The sequence below is a fragment of the Haliotis cracherodii genome, unplaced genomic scaffold, assembly GCF_022045235.1.
Source record: "Haliotis cracherodii isolate W230 unplaced genomic scaffold, xgHalCrac1.p SCAF_15, whole genome shotgun sequence".
NCBI classification, from domain to species: domain Eukaryota; kingdom Metazoa; phylum Mollusca; class Gastropoda; order Lepetellida; family Haliotidae; genus Haliotis; species Haliotis cracherodii.
In genome coordinates this window covers 11,948,249-11,964,804 of record NW_027266270.1, presented here as the reverse complement: position 1 = coordinate 11,964,804, position 16,556 = coordinate 11,948,249, and the positions used below count along the sequence as shown (strand labels likewise).

General features: G+C 41.5%; 1 protein-coding gene across 3 annotated transcripts in view; it reads right to left on the bottom strand.

Annotated features, from left to right (window-relative positions):
- The window catches only part of LOC139462289 (tRNA (guanine-N(7)-)-methyltransferase non-catalytic subunit wdr4-like), a 162,158-nt gene that overhangs the window by 115,840 nt on the left and 29,762 nt on the right, over positions 1–16,556 (bottom strand). For all 3 annotated transcript variants that reach the window (XM_071243909.1, XM_071243907.1, XM_071243910.1), the window contains one exon: positions 2,357–2,491. In XM_071243909.1, the coding sequence (XP_071100010.1) occupies positions 2,357–2,491 (135 nt within the window). The remainder of the gene's footprint in view (positions 1–2,356; positions 2,492–16,556) is intronic.

Sequence of the window (16,556 nt, the reverse complement as noted above, 5' to 3'; positions counted from 1 at the left end):
TCACAACGACAACAATAAAACTCATCATAAAAGCAGACGAGAAATAACGACACTATAAAAGACTTGGTAACACCTGTGTGGTGCATTGTCTCAAAAGTTATCTTCATTGATTTGTTGGTAATTTCCTCTACCCTCACCACCACATCCCGCCACCATGCAATCAGGAAAACTGTGCAGTGGCAACACAAACAAAACATACACAACTTGTAATTTCCCTCCAAATTAGAAAATCATGACTGTAAGCCTTTCGATCTCCACCTTTAAAGATGGGAGGGTGAGTTTTTAAAACTCAATGTGAATCTCTCCTGATCAATTGATTATAAAGGGCCTTCCTATCAGATGTCAGCAGTGGGGAACTTAAATTACTTCATGTCGCTCACAAGGTTTAACATCGCTCCACAATAGATGCTTTGCATTTTTACAGGAAAGCATTCAATCACAAAAGTTGTTTACCAATTTGGCCCCATTTGACAACCAGGCTATAAGAAGTCAAGTGAAACGGCTCCAGATTGATTACATTTTAAAGCACTGTTTAATTTCTATCAAATGAAGTTCCCAAAACTCATTTCATTGGGTATACTTAGATTGTCCATGGACAGTTCTAATTGATCTAAAATATCATGTGTTTCTATTTCTTTACTGAGCCCCAGGGACAGGATGATCCGGTCATCTGAAGTGCTGCGTGTCGCTGTGCAGAGTTCCTAAGGCCAGAGACATATGATCCTAGGTTCGAGTCCCAGGTTCGTTCTGATTGTTTCTAGGTTTGTCAGGACCATTCCGTCTTGTTGGTTTGCCAAAGTGGTAAACATCTCAGACCTGCATCTGGTTTGCCTGGCACTTGATTATTTACAGACTGTCACGGTGTAGCTTAAGAATTGCCTTCTGTGGCGTAAACAAACATACGCTCACTTTTGGCCATAGTGTGCTATTTGTAATATTGCTGACTTCAGTGTAAAAGCTGTTTATTCACTTGCACATGTATGTCAACAAAGTGCAGTTTGGGTAACAAGAATGAACAGTATTTCAGTTATACCACAGCGTGTCAGCTTAATGTGGGAAGAAAGCCCGAAGTGATGCAGGTCTCAGATGTTTACCAATTTTGGGAAAACCTTGAGGCACGGGTATGGTGCTGACAAACGAACCAGGATTCGAACCCACAATAATACATTTGGGGCATGCCCAAGGGACATAACTCTGCACAACAAATTGCAGCAACTTAGATGAGTGAGTGAATGAGTTGGGTTTAACACCGCTTTTAACAGTATTCCAGTCATATCACGGCGTGTCAGCTTAATGTGGGAGGAAAGCCCGAAGTGATGCAGGTCTCAAACGTTTACCACTTCGGTGAAACCCACGAGCACGGATATGGTGCTGACAAACCTAGAAACATAATCGGGCCGAACCGGGATTCGAACCCACAATCATAGGTTACTGACATGCCTAAGGGACGCAACTTTGCACAGGGAATCGCGGCGCCTTAGACGACTGGGCCACCTGTGCCCCCGCAACTTAGATGAAGGGGCCACCCTTGGCCCGTTGTTATTTAAAAAACACAAAGTAATTACACTTCACAGAATTACCATCAAAACAAAATACAAAAAACACAAACCCATAACTAATAATTCATAATCAAAAATCTATCCTACCCTTCATCCTTCAAACTTCAAATCAATTTGTTTCAACATGATTAAAATAAAATCTCACTTCATATTCTGCCAAAAAATCTGGCAATCCTATTAAAGCCATTAACACCAAGAGACAGTACAATTATCAGTATAAATAGGGGAGAAAACTAATTCCAACGGCACTTTTTATCCGTGTTAAAGTGAAAGTACTTGGAGTCCTCATGTAACCCAGTCTGCCCAACACCTGGACAGCTCTCCACACACTTCAACCAGGGAGCTTTTCATTTCGTACACATTCTAATTACTGGCGGGGACCAGAACAAGGTTCTGGTCGCGTTCTGCCTCGTCAGCTCAGAGCAGCCCTGAGCTGTGTAATTCTAGCATTGGATCAGCTGACGAACCCATCCCCACTTCACATGCTCCACAAAATATTCCTCTGCACATAGTTGGCCTACCATCTGGTGGGATCTCATTGATCTCTTCTTGGGTGGGGGAGATCTTAAGGGGGAGGGAGATCTCAGTCTTGGAAGCTTAAGCTAACAAAAGCTTCCAGCTTGCAAATTTTTCTTCAGTTTACTCGAATCATGCATGCATTCTCGGAACTGCCTGCGGAAAACACGCGCATGAACTGCGGCCCTTGTTTGACGCAAGTCTGCATCTGGTCATGTGATTTCACTGCCGTCTTGGTTGTAGAATTCCTCTGTAAACACAAACATATCTTGCTGGCTTACCTTGTGCTGACCAGTGTCCACTCCTGTCCAGTCTTGTACAGATGGAGCTGTTTCTGGTTGTCGCAGACGCCAAAGTACTGTCCACTCGGGGAAAAGGCCGAAGCCAGGATACGATTTCCCCCATTCTCAGTCAGTCTGGAACAGACGGAATAAACTGGAGAAAACAGCCGAGGAATCCATCAATAAAATTGACTGCCAAAACGTGGCTTCCAGAACATCATCAGGCCCTTACAATGTCGAGCAAAGTCAATATCCACCACAAAATATTGACAAGCTTTCGCTCCAGTTTCCACCATGGGATTATACAATTATATAGATTTATTTGTCAAACAGGAATTAATTTGGTTCATTTCTGCCAAAATCTATACCAGCTTCACTGATAAGGAGATATCACACCAGCGAGGATTACAGCTGCCTGTGACACTAATAAAATGATTTAAACATACAGGGACAACACTGTACGTCTCCTGACATACAGAGGACGTACTTAAAGAGATGGATTAAAGTCTGCATCGCTCCTCCACCTTGCATCATTAATAAAAATACATTCTGACACTTGAGACGGAGGCACAGACTCACCTAAACACTTGTCTCATCTATCTTATGTAGAAATACTAAAAACGTTCGTTTCCCACTTGGGGAAAATGGGAGATTTGGATGTGAGTAACCTCAAAAGTCTCTTCTCTGCAAATACCAAGTTCTTGAATATGCACATCACTGGCAGTGGGGTGTTGAAATTGTTACCTTGAATCTTTGTTTTTTTATCAAAAAAAGTGATCTGTTGGGTTTTGATGTGCAATGAAATGGGTTTTACAAAAATATCTCAATATCGGAATGACTTACAAGGGCCGTATTCCCCTCACAGCATCACCTACACTAAAAGGCTGACGCAAACAAACAGCTCCACAAAAACTCTTGACGAAACTGCCTTGGGAGTTCTGAGTTAATGTTTGTCCCTTGTTTCAAAAAGCTTCCAGGGCAGAACAGGTCTACAGTATAACATACTTGTCTCCCCATAGGAAGTCCGGAGCAGGTCTACTGTATCACATACTTGTCTCCCCATGGGGAGTACGGGACAGGTCTAATGTATGACATACTTGTCTCCCCATGGGGAGTCCGGGACAGGTCTACAGTATCACATACTTGTCTCCCCATGGGGAGTCCGGGACAGGAGAGATCTACAGTATCACATACTTGTCTCCCCATGGGGAGTCCAGGACAGGTCTACTGTATGACATACTTGTCTCCCCATGGGGAGTCCGGGACAGGTCTACTGTATCACATACTTGTCTCCCCATGGGGAGTCCGGGACAGGACAGATCTACAGTATCACATACTTGTCTACCCCCATGGGGAGTCTGGGGCAGGTCTACTGTATCACATACTTGTCTACCCCCATGGGGAGTCCGGGACAGGTCTACTGTATCACATACTTGTCTACCCCCATGGGGAGTCAGGGGCAGGTCTACTGTATCACATACTTGTCTCCCCATGGGGAGTCCGGGACAGGACAGATCTACAGTATCACATACTTGTCTTAGGGGACACCAGAGCTCATCCTTATGGGACATCAGAGCTCATCCTTATGGGACACCAGAACTCATCCTTATGGGACATCAGAGCTCATCCTTATGGGACACCAGAACTCATCCTTATAACACCAGAACTCATCCTTATGGGACACCAGAACTCATCCTTATGGGGAACACCAGAACTCATCCTTAAGGGGAACACCAGAACTCATCCTTATGGGACACCAGAACTCATCCTCATGACACCAGAGCTCGTCCTTATGGGACACCAGAGCTCATCCTTATGGGACACCATAGCTCATCCTTATGGGACAACAGAAATCAGGTCACGCGGTGTGACTGAGTAATGAACAAGCAACTACGCTACCATGCAAACAACAATTCAGAACATGAGTTTCAAGTTTGAAAAGAATACCACAATTTTTGTTAAAAACATATCAAGAAGTTTATCAACTACGCCAATGTGCAAACGAGGCTGAACTTGAACTGTATGTTTGAAAAGCACATCACGACCAAAGAAGAAATAGGCAAGTTTATCAGTAAGTCGTGTGACCTATCATGCTGTGGATATTAATCAACAATTTAAGTGCAAGCAACGATGATATAATGAGAAACAGCGGCATATTGACTCTATGTCCAGAGATATGCAGCACAGGGTACAGGAGAAGGCAGCGAGCAGTCCACACATCACAGCTTCATAACCGCCACGTGTTGACATATTTATCTTAATGATGATGTTTGTATTTGCAACCACTACCCTGGTACTCCATGCGCTGTCCCATCACGGTCACAATAACAACCAAGCACAGAGACTTTTATACAAGCATGTGTGTCATACTTCGCCCTCACTCAGGAAATACAGGAGCTCTTATACGAGTTTTGTAAAATCTCCCTATAGGGAGTCCGTGACAGGACAGGTCTACAGTATCACATACTTGTCTCCCATTGGGACACCAGAATTCATCCTTATGGGACACCAGAGCTCATCCTTATGGGACACCAGAGCTCATCCTTATGAGACACCAGAACTCCTCCTTATGGGACATCAGAGCTCATCCTTATGGGACATCAGAGCTCATCCTTATGAGACACCAGAGCTCATCCTTATGAGACACCAGAGCTCATCCTTATGAGACACCAGAGCTCATCCTTATGAGACACCAGAGCTCATCCTTATGGGACACCAGAGCTCATCCTTAAGGGACACCAGAACTCATCCTTATGGGACACCATAAAATCAGTTGTGAGACACATGCGAGTGTAATAATTTCTTTATTACCCATTATTTCTTATCCCCTTTGGAATAAATACACTAATCACAACTGCCTCCTTAGAACACCACAAATGTCGATCGACATATATAATCCTCAGCAATGATGTGTTTCTGTTGTAATGTCATTCCAACCTTCCATCACAATAAAATTTCAATGATGTCAACAATGCTCTGGTAATCATGAGGTGAGGTGAAATGGGGTTTAACGTTGCGTCCAAGATTATTGCACTTATATAGCGACGTGCATGCACGTGTGTGTGTGTGTGTGTGTGTGGCTACTTGTACTAGTCCGGACTGATGCCGATTTATAGTGCTAGCTCACTGAGATACCACGCCGCAGTTTAACAATGAATACCCCACTCAGACACACTATACTGACTCCGAGCCGACCAGTCCTTGTTTTAGCCCCTTAATGCCGAGCGCCAGACAGGGTAACAACAAGTACCATCTTTTAACGTCTTTTGGTATGACGCGGTCGGGGATCGGACCTTCCGCTCTCCGGGCGGACGCTCTACAACGAGGCCACGGAGGCTGTCTTGGTAATCATGAAATATTTACCCTACTGCACATACAATTTTTATTAACTCGGTTATTTTTAACCCTATGAGTAATAAAAGATTTTATTTAAAAAATCTTGACTGCTTCCACCATTCCTACAATACCGAAAAGACGATGAAATATATTTTGATAAACGCTAAATTTTTATTCCACACAATGCAAACTCCACATGTGTTTTCCACATGACAAACTGTGAAAACAAAAGATTAAAGTGCAAGAATAAGATGGGTTGATCGCTGCTTTTAACAGTATTCCAGTTATATCGCGGCGTGTCAGCTGAATGTGGGAGGAAAGCCCGAAGTGATGCAGGTCTCAGACGTTTACCACTTTGGTGAAACCCACGAGCACGGGTATGGTGCTGACAAACCTAGAAACATAAACAGGGCCAAATGGGATTCAAAATCATGATCATAGGTTTCCTGAGTGTCCAAGGGACGCAACTCTGCATGGTGAATTGCAGCGCCTTTGTCCACTGGGCCTCCTGTGCCCCCTAAACTGCAAGAACTGCTGAACTATTTTGCACAGATGACAAAACAGTAAGAATAATAACCTATATTGCACATATTTCCACACCAATCAGGAGCATGCTCAAAGCACTATCATTACGACGGTCACTGGATCAGCGTGCGCTCAAGAATCATTCTCAGCTCCCTGGGGAGTATACAATCCAAGCTGCCTGTTAGGCATCAGAACAGGGAAGTGTTGGTTATCAAGGTACAGTGTTTCACAGGGTTTTACAGGGTTTCACTGTTTTACCCAGTATACACTGTTACCCATATTCACTCTCAGAAAAAAATTGCATTGCAAACGTCCATTTATGAGGCAGACTGTTATCTTAAAATACTGTTTTCCCTACCTTCTTCAGCATGATACCAAACTACCTGCCTTGAATATACATTGGGTTAACCATCAGATTGAAAGATACATATAAATTACAGGTATCTGTTTCACAGATTTTTACCTGAACAAATAATCCGTTTATCCCAACCAAATGTTCCTTTTTCAAACCTGTTAGTGTTAGATCAAGGCTTAGTTTCAGTAACTCACTTGGTGATTGCTTGGAAAAAAACTTGATACAAATTCTTTTCTGAAAACAAGAAATGCCTGTCACAAAAAAACGTCAGGTCTGAGGACCTTCCAAAAATAAACTCTTGGCACTTATGAAAGATTCATATCCCATATAAAAAGGAAAAAAAAAAAATACTTGTGTCTCATTATGATTCTTTCAAAAAAAACACATGTGAAGAACCAAGTTAGCAACTTCAGCAACCTCTGCTTGTTATAATTGAGTGAGTGAATGAGTATGGTTTTACGCCGCTTTTAGCAATATTCCAGCAACATCACGGCAGGGGACACCAGAAATGGGCTTCACACATTGTACCCATGTCAAGATTCGAACCCGGGTCTTCGGCGTGACGAGTGAACACTTTAACCACTAGGCTACCCGACCGCCCCGCTTGTTATAAGAGGTGACTTACAGGATCGGTTGTCAGTCTCGCTGACTGGGTTCATGCATGTCATCATATCTTAATTGTGCATATCAGTGCTCATGATGTCAATCACTGGATTGACTGATCCAAACTTGATAACTTTCAGACTACCGTCATATAGCTGGAACCACAAACAAATAAAATTCAAAAGGGTAGCTAAGTTAGATTATTATTTATTGTTTATTTTGATTGCCCAACCATTCAAACCTAAATTGTATTTAAAGAAAACATTGATACAAAGAGTAGATAGCATGTTAATATCTTAGGAATGCAATATACGTGGTCCTGTGCACAGGTCACAAATCAGGTGAAGCTAAGCAACGTCGGTCGCGGAGGGTCCTTGGATGGTGACAGTTTCGGCAGCTTGGCTCCTGAGAGTTTCTAGGGCTTCGGTCCTGCCCCACACTGAAGCACATGTAACACATGTGGCGTCTCCTTTGCCCAAGTGACTTTGTTCAAAATGTGCCTCTGTTCACCCAGCAGTGAATGGGTACCCAGTAGGATGAGATGGCAAAGTGGTTGTTAACCTTCGAGTGCCTAACAGGCAGCATGGGTTGAATACTCCCCATGGAGCTGAGAATGATTCTTGAGTGCACATCGATCCAGTGACCGGGGTATTAATAGCCCTTTGAGCATGCCCCTGAGTGGTGTGGAAATATGCAAAATATAAATAGCCTATTATTATTATTATTACATAATGAAAATAACTAAAAAAAATGTGTTCCTGGAACTGAATTTAGCGAGCAAAGATTTAATACAACTTTACGATTGGCCAAATTTTAAGGTTGATGAGAAACAATCTTTTCGTACGTTGCCAAACCTGTCTCACCCAGATGTCACAGCATAATCCAGCTATAGCCATTACCTATACTGTCACTCCAGACACATCAATCCCAATGATTAATTTACTTATCTAAAATCTTTAAAATCAAAGCTAAAACATCACAATGTACTGAAGAATGGGCCTGTGCTATAGATTTACCATCCCATTGCCACAGATGGTGAGATAAAATATGATTTATTTACATTTCCTTAAAAAAACTGGCTTATAATTAATAAATGGGAAAACAAACACCTGCCGCAGTCCAACGAAAATATCTCTTGTAAGTTTTCCAAACCTTAATGTTTTAGAAAGCGAATTAGACGTTATAAGCACCTGTTGTCAACGAGCTTATGTTGAACAGGTGCTTGGCGTACAAGCTTGGATAAACCGCCCCCTGTTGTGTGTTAAAACACTGGGCAGGTGAGATGTTTGTCTTTCAAGCTTACCTGTATGATATCACCTGGAAAGACATCCAGGTAGCTTGATTAGCACGTGCCATGTAAAAAATATGAAATAGGAATTTAGGTTTTCAGTTTTGCTTTGGAAATCATTCCATATGGAAAATAAATAAAGCTTTGCAGAATAATTGGGTTGATGGGCTCAGATATTGTTTGCATTGTAAATGTCATATAAGATCAGGATTTCAGCTTATTACAGAACGTGAAACGGGAATGATCATTCCGATAGAGTATATTTCTATTTGTCCAGTTTTGAGAAAAATATTTAATATGCCACTTGTAAAGATGAAGACACAGAGGAATATGCTCAGTGTTCATTGAAATAGCAGTCTCAGCTCCATGGCGAATACAGAGAAGATACGTGTGATTTTTAGAATTTTAGAATGAATGAAATGGGGTTTAAAGTCGCTTTCAGAATTATTGCACTTATATAGCGATGTGTGTGCACGTATGTGTGTGTGTCTGTCTGTCTGTCTGCTTGTACTACTCCAGACTATGGCGATTTTTTTCTCAAGCCCACTGATATACCATGCCGCAGATGAACATGAATACAGCCCCAGCCCAGCCCAGCCCAGCCCAGCCCAGCCCAGCCCAGCCCAGCCCAGCCCAGCCCAGCCCCAGACCTGCCCTCTCCCACCCCCACCCCACCCCACCCAACCCAAGCCCCAGAACCCCGCCCAGGCCCAGCCCCAGCCAAGATGGAGCCAAGAACAAACCTTAATTTCCTAGACTGAGACAATCTAGACTTGCTAAACCATTCTAGTCTTGAGTTGGACTCTTCAAATTTATTCTCTAGGGTCTGGGAGACCAACTACCCCACCCTTCCTTTTCAGGAACAAATTACTTTTCATCTCATAATTTTGTTTTTGTTTATTTTGCAACTTGAATTTGGTTTCAGAGGCCGATATCAAACCAAAGTCTAATGCAAATGTCAATAAATATCCCAATCACATTTGTATAGTTACAATTACAGTAACTGGTATATGTAGTGGTGACTTGTATTTCACTAATAACAGGACCAATATAGAGGAAAACAGGAAGAGCCTTAATCTGACATTAATTCACAGAACGCAATTTTAAAACACTATGTTAAAATTGCTCGGAATCTAAGAACATTTATAAGAATATTATTATTTTTTCCAAATTTGCCAGAAAACATTACCCTTTTTTATGGATAACATCTTCTTTAGGGAACTTAGTTTGAAATACTGGATAAATCCTTGTACAAAGTCTTTTCAAAATCTAGGATCGGCCCTGGCACACCAAGAAAGGGCTTGACACTTCCTACCCATGAGGACTCAAACCCGCATCTTTGGGGTGATTAGTCAGTGCTTGAATCACTAGGCCCTGATGATGACGATGACGATGATGATGATGATGATGATGGTGGTGGTGGTGGTGATGATGATCATGATATGATCATGATGATGTTGTTGTTGTTGATGGTGATGATAGTGATGATAGTGATAATGATGAAGTAACTCATAACGCTGGCATTCACATTTTCCCCCTCCTCCAATGTCAAGCACTGTTCTATTAACAAGCTATAAAGTCCTCACGTACACTCTCTGGATACACGGTCATGTGTATGTCAGAATTTTGAAATTTACCTCAAACAATATGTCACACAATGACACCATATTTTCTTGTCAGCACGGAAATAAATATCTTAAATGATTTGACTAGTCTTCAATATTTGGAGGTTTAATTGTCCACATATTGATTATAATGCGATGTAAGTTGTTAAAGCATACAATTACACAGCTGTTTGGACACTAAAACAAGCCGCCACATCGCCTAGCCTGAACTTCCGGCTAGGTGGTCCAAGGTAATTGAAGGATCAACCAGCCTGGCAAAATGAAGACAAACCAATGGATTCGTTTTGAAATTATTTTGTCCTTTGCACTACAGGTTACAATAAAAGTAACTGACAAAGTATTAAGCATCCATAATACCTTAAGGGACCAACAGACTCTATCCGTGGCTTAGTGGATAGAGTGTCTGCTGACTCTATCCGTGGCTTAGTGGATAGAGTGTCTGCTGACTCTATCCGTGGCTTAGTGGATAGAGTGTCTGCTGACTCTATCCGTGGCTTAGTGGATAGAGTGTCTGCTGACTCTATCCGTGGCTTAGTGGATAGAGTGTCTGCTGACTCTATCCGTGGTTTAGTGGATAGAGTGTCTGCTGACTCTATCCGTGGTGTAGTGGATAGAGTGTCTGCCCAGAGAGCAGAAGGTTAGGGGTTCTATCCCCAGACGTGTCATGCCAAAAGACATTGGCTAGGAGTCGGTATGCTATGTCTAAGTGCGGTGTCCATGTTAAACTGCGGCATGATATCTCAGTGGGCAGTCCAGACAGACAGACAGACAGACAGACAGACAGACAGACAGCGCTACATCAAACATCATTTCAACTTATCCTGCTCACCCTACCTTAAGGGACCAACGTTTTGATATTCAGAGGGAGGAACTCCTATATTTTTTTAAAGAAAATGATACTTTGTTAACAATTGTTTTGCTTCAGGGCACTGCCAAAAGATCGTTTCTGATAAGTTACAAAAACACAGAACCACCAAGACTAATATATTAAAAAAATTTATAGGGTAGGTGGGGGTGTCCCATTTTATTTTCTACAACTTACCAATATACAAGAGTATTTCAACAACAAGAAAGGTTTATATTTTGTGTTCATGCGGCTGGTATGATTCCTGGGAGTATATAATCAATTTGCAAGAAATCTGTAGCTGATGTAACGTGTGGTGGCTCGAGGGTCACTCTGCAGAAAGTGTGAAGGGTCAAATGCCACCTGGAGGTGGACGTGTAGGAATCAATGGTCAAGCTGCAGGCCACATGTGATCACGGCCATATAACTATTGACCAGTCTCTCCTCATCATAAACACTTGTGAACACAGGTTTTACAGATATACACTGATCAACAACAAGGTTTTGTTTGTTTGTTTGTTTGTTGTATAACGCCAGCAATATTTCAGCTATATGACGGCTGTCTGTAAATAATCAAGTCCGGACAATCCAGTGATCAACACAATCCTGTTAGTCGCCTCTTACAAGCATAGTCACCTTTTACGGCAAGCATGGGTTGCTGAAGACCTATTCTGGATCTTCAAGGGACCTATAACAAGGTGGTATATGTAGGCTTACACAGAACATGGGGGACGTATGTCTCCTTGTTTAACACCACACTCAGCAATATTTCACCATGACAAAAGCCTGTAAATAAAGCAAAGTCTGGACAAGACAACCCAGTGATTGATATAGTGAGCAATGCTCCATGTCGTAGGGGTACGATGACATACAATCAAGTAGGGCTGGGACGGGTAACTCGGGTACCCGGGTCGGGTGGGAACTGAGTAGGACCCGGGTACCCACAGGACTACCCGGACCCATGATATATTATTTAATGACAAAACTTATCTGGAACTCTATGGTTACACTACAATTCACAAATGTTCGCATTTCTTTCTGACTATGCCCCCATTCCTTCTGACTTTTCACATCTTTGAATAAAGATATAACTTGAGTCAACTTCAGTGTATGCAAAAATAGATTGTTTAATATATGTATCTAAATACGTTTTGCCAATGCTATGGTAAGAAAATGCCCAAACGGACATTTTGTACCCATCTCTTGAGACATACAGAGGGTCCCCAGGTAGGGTCGGGTAGTAGGGGGCTGGGTACCTGGGTAGTAAATTCGGACTCGCTCCAGCCCTACAATCAACCACGTCACCAAACATGACTACCTGAGTCATTAAGCAGCACCTCCCAACCAGCAGTGTTGACCACTTTGAAACCAGTGAGCATGTATGGTTTTACGCCGCTTTTAGCAATATTCCAACAATATCACGGCGGGGGACACCAGAAATGGACTTCACACATTGTATCCATGTGGGGAATCAAACCCGGGTCTTCGGCATGACAAGCGAACGCTTTAACTAGTAGGCTACCCGACCGCCCCTATTTCCAACCAGAATCCCCAAGCACTGACCCGTTTTAGTTTGTTTGTTTGTTTGTTTGTTGACGGCTGTCTGTAAAATAATCGAGTCTGGACCAGACAATCCAGTGATTGACATCATGAGCATCGATCCACGCAATTGGGATCGATGACATGTATTAACCAAGTCAGCGAGCCTGACCACCCGATCCAGTTTTCTAGCCTTTTACGTCAAGCATGGGTTGCTGAAGACCTATTCTACCCCGGAATCTTCACGGGTCCTGACCCATTGTAAGATCAAACGGGTATTTCTATGGCACCAGTTCTTCCATTACTCAATTCACTGGAGCATGGTAGGCCACGAAGTGCAAGGCTAAAACTCCCTGCAGAGTTGAGTCCCTTAGCCATGCTAGGATAAGCTGATGTTTGAATCACAAATCTTGCCTTGACTTTGATTCCAGGGCTGTAACCACCCTACCCATTCTCATGGTTTCATAAAGCAGTAAATGTTGACAAGATGGTTCAAAGGCTTCATAAAATTTAAAGTGCTTTCGGTAAAACAAAACGAATGATTACTCTCGACGAGGTAAATATGTGAAAAACAAGGACCCAAAGACCCGACCCCTGAGGTGGTGTGACCTGACCGAGGCCGCAACATTGACTTTGACCTCGCCAAGAGTAATTAATTGTTTATTGTTTCCCACCACTTAGTAATATTGCGTGAAGATCCGGGGTAGAATAGGTCTTCAGACCCGTGGAGATCCAGGGTAGAATAGGTCTTTATACCCCTGAAGATCTGGGGTAGAATAGGTCTTCAGACCCATGAAGATCAGGGTTAGAATAGGTCTTTAGACCCGCGAAGATCTGGGGTAGAATAGGTCTTCAGACCCATGAAGATCCGGGGTAGAATAGGTCTTTAGACCCATGAAGATCCGGTGCAGAATAGGTCTTCAGACCCGTGAAGATCCGGGGTAGAAGGGGTCTTCAGACCCATGAAGATTCCGGGTAGAATAGGTCTTCAGACCCGTGAAGATCCGGGGTAGAATAGGTCTTCAGCAACCCATGCTTGCCGTAAAAGGCGACTATGCTTGTCGTAAGAGGCGACTAACGGGATAGTTTGGTCAGGCTCGCTGACTTGGTAAAAGAATGTCATCGATCCCAATTGCGTAGATCGATGCTCATGATATCAGTCACTGGATTGTCTGGTCCAGACTTGATTATTTACAGACCACCATCATATAGCTGGAATATTGCTGAGAGCGGTGTCAAACAACAAACCAACAAGTAATGTTGCAACATCACAAGGACACAAGAAAAGGGTTTTGTGCCTGAAGGTATTATTCAAACCCAGGCCTTTCTTGCGGCCATCACATGCTTCAACTAGAGCCTATCTCACCGCACCTTAACAAAACATGTCAAGCATGTCCTCTCCACACCAACATAGTCATCCTGTCATGAAAATTAACTAGTCAAAGATTTGACATTAAAGTACTTGTGACACCCAACACCTCACAGCAGAAACTCAAAGTGTGCAAATTGTCAGCACCATCTGGTGCACAATGCATCTCAGAAGTGCACCCTTCCCACGTGGCAAACAACCCATCTGATTACATGACTGACGTAATGTGATCTTGTTAACAAAGCCACACATGGTAATGCAGGTCCTCGCTGCAACAGATACAGGATGTGGATAAAAATAATGTAAAATACATTTCATAGCTGCATAGTTGTCTTCCTGGTGTGCCGCCAGGACTGAATAAATATACTGCACAGTCCACGGTCCACTGACTTCGCGATAACAGTAAACTGCAACATGTTTTTCATGGGCGGATTCAGAGGGGGTTCCAGGAGGTCCAGACCCCCTTTTGAAAACCAAGTGTAGGCAGTTTGTTGTGGGCAGTAAACTTGACTGAGATAGGATTACGATATTTAGGAAACCTCCCTCTTAAAATTCTGTGTGCGTATTTTTCATACAAAACATAATGCAATGTTATCTATGTTAATTGGCATACTGCCAAATAAATCAGCACATAATGGGAATTAAAATGATGTCAGATTAGTTACAATTTAAGTCATACTGATTTGTCGTTGAAATATTAAAGCATTAATTACACAGATTTTGCCGTTTCTTTCAGATTGAATGAGGTATGAATGCCATTTTGAACAGTACCTAAGCTATATCACGGCGTGTCAGCTTAATGAGGGAGGAAAGCCCGAAGTGATGCAGGTCTCAGACGTTTACCACAATAGTGAAGCCCACAAGCACGGGTATGGTGCTGCCAAACCTAGAAACAGAATCGGGGATTCAAACCATGATCATAGATTTCTGGCACACCGAAGTGACACAGCTCTGCACAGCTATTGTGCCACTTTAGATAACTGGGCCATCCGTGCACCAGGTCTTGTGTAAAGTTAGCAGCAGTAGCAACATGCGTAGTAGTATCAGCAGGTATACTGACAAGTCATTGTTAGTCATTTCTGGTCATTTGTTATACCCTTGTTAGTCATTTCTGTTCATTTGTTACATCCTTGTTAGTCATTTCTGTTCATTTGTTACATCCTTGTTAGTCATTTCTATTCATTTGTTATACCCTTGTTGGTCATTTCTGTTCATTTGTTACATCCTTGTTAGTCATTTCTATTCATTTGTTATACCCTTGTTAGTCATGTCTGTTCATTTGTTATATCCTTGTTAGTCATTTCTGGTCATTTGTTACATCCTTGTTAGTCATTTCTGATCATTTGTTACATCCTTGTTAGTCATGTCTGGTCATTTATTATATCCTTGTTAGTCATTTCTGTTCATTTGTTATATCCTTGTTAGTCATTTCTGATCATTTGTTACACCCTTGGTAGTCATGTCTGTTCATTTGTTACAACCTTGTTAGTCAGTTCTGTTCATTTCTTATATCCTTGTTAGTCATTTCTGTTCATCTGTTACATCCTTGTTAGTCATATCTGTTCATGTGTTACAACCTTGTTAGTCATTTCTGTTCATTTATTATATCCTTGTTAGTCATTTCTGTTCATTTGTTACAACCTTGTTAGTTATTTCTATTCATTTATTATATCCTTGTTAGTCATTTCTGTTCATTTGTTACATCCTTGTTAGTCATTTCTGTTCATTTGTTACATCCTTGTTAGTCATTTCTGTTCATTTGTTATACCCTTGTTAGTCATTTCTGTTCATTTGTTACATCCTTGTTAGTCATTTCTGTTCATTTGTTACAACCTTGTTAGTCATTTCTGTTCATTTATTATATCCTTGTTAGTCATTTCTGTTCATTTGTTACAACCTTGTTAGTTATTTCTATTCATTTATTATATCCTTGTTAGTCATTTCTGTTCATTTGTTACATCCTTGTTAGTCATTTCTGTTCATTTGTTACAACCTTGTTAGTCATTTCTGTTCATTTATTATATCCTTGTTAGTCATTTCTGTTCATTTGTTACAACCTTGTTAGTTATTTCTATTCATTTATTATATCCTTGTTAGTCATTTCTGTTCATTTGTTACAACCTTGTTAGTCATTTCTGGTCATTTATTACATCCTTGTTAGTCATTTCTGGTCATTTGTTACATCCTTGTTAGTCATTTCTGTTCATTTGTTACATCCTTGTTAGTCATTTCTGTTCATTTATTATATCCTTGTTAGTCATTTCTGTTCATTTGTTACATCCTTGTTAGTCATTTCTGTTCATTTGTTACATCCTTGTTAGTCATTTCTGTTCATTTGTTATACCCTTGTTGGTCATTTCTGTTCATTTGTTATATCCTTGTTAGTCATTTCTGTTCATTTGTTACATCCTTGTTAGTCATTTCTGTTCATTTGTTACATCCTTGTTAGTCATTTCTGTTCATTTGTTATATCCTTGTTAGTCATTTCTGTTCATTTATTACATCCTTGTTAGTCATTTCTGTTCATTTGTTACATCCTTGTTAGTCATTTCTGTTCATTTGTTATACCCTTGTTGGTCATTTCTGTTCATTTGTTATACCCTTGTTAGTCATTTCTGTTCATTTGTTATACCCTTGTTAGTCATTTCTGTTCATTTGTTACATCCTTGTTAGTCATTTCTGGTCATTTGTTACATCCTTGTTAGTCATTTCTGTT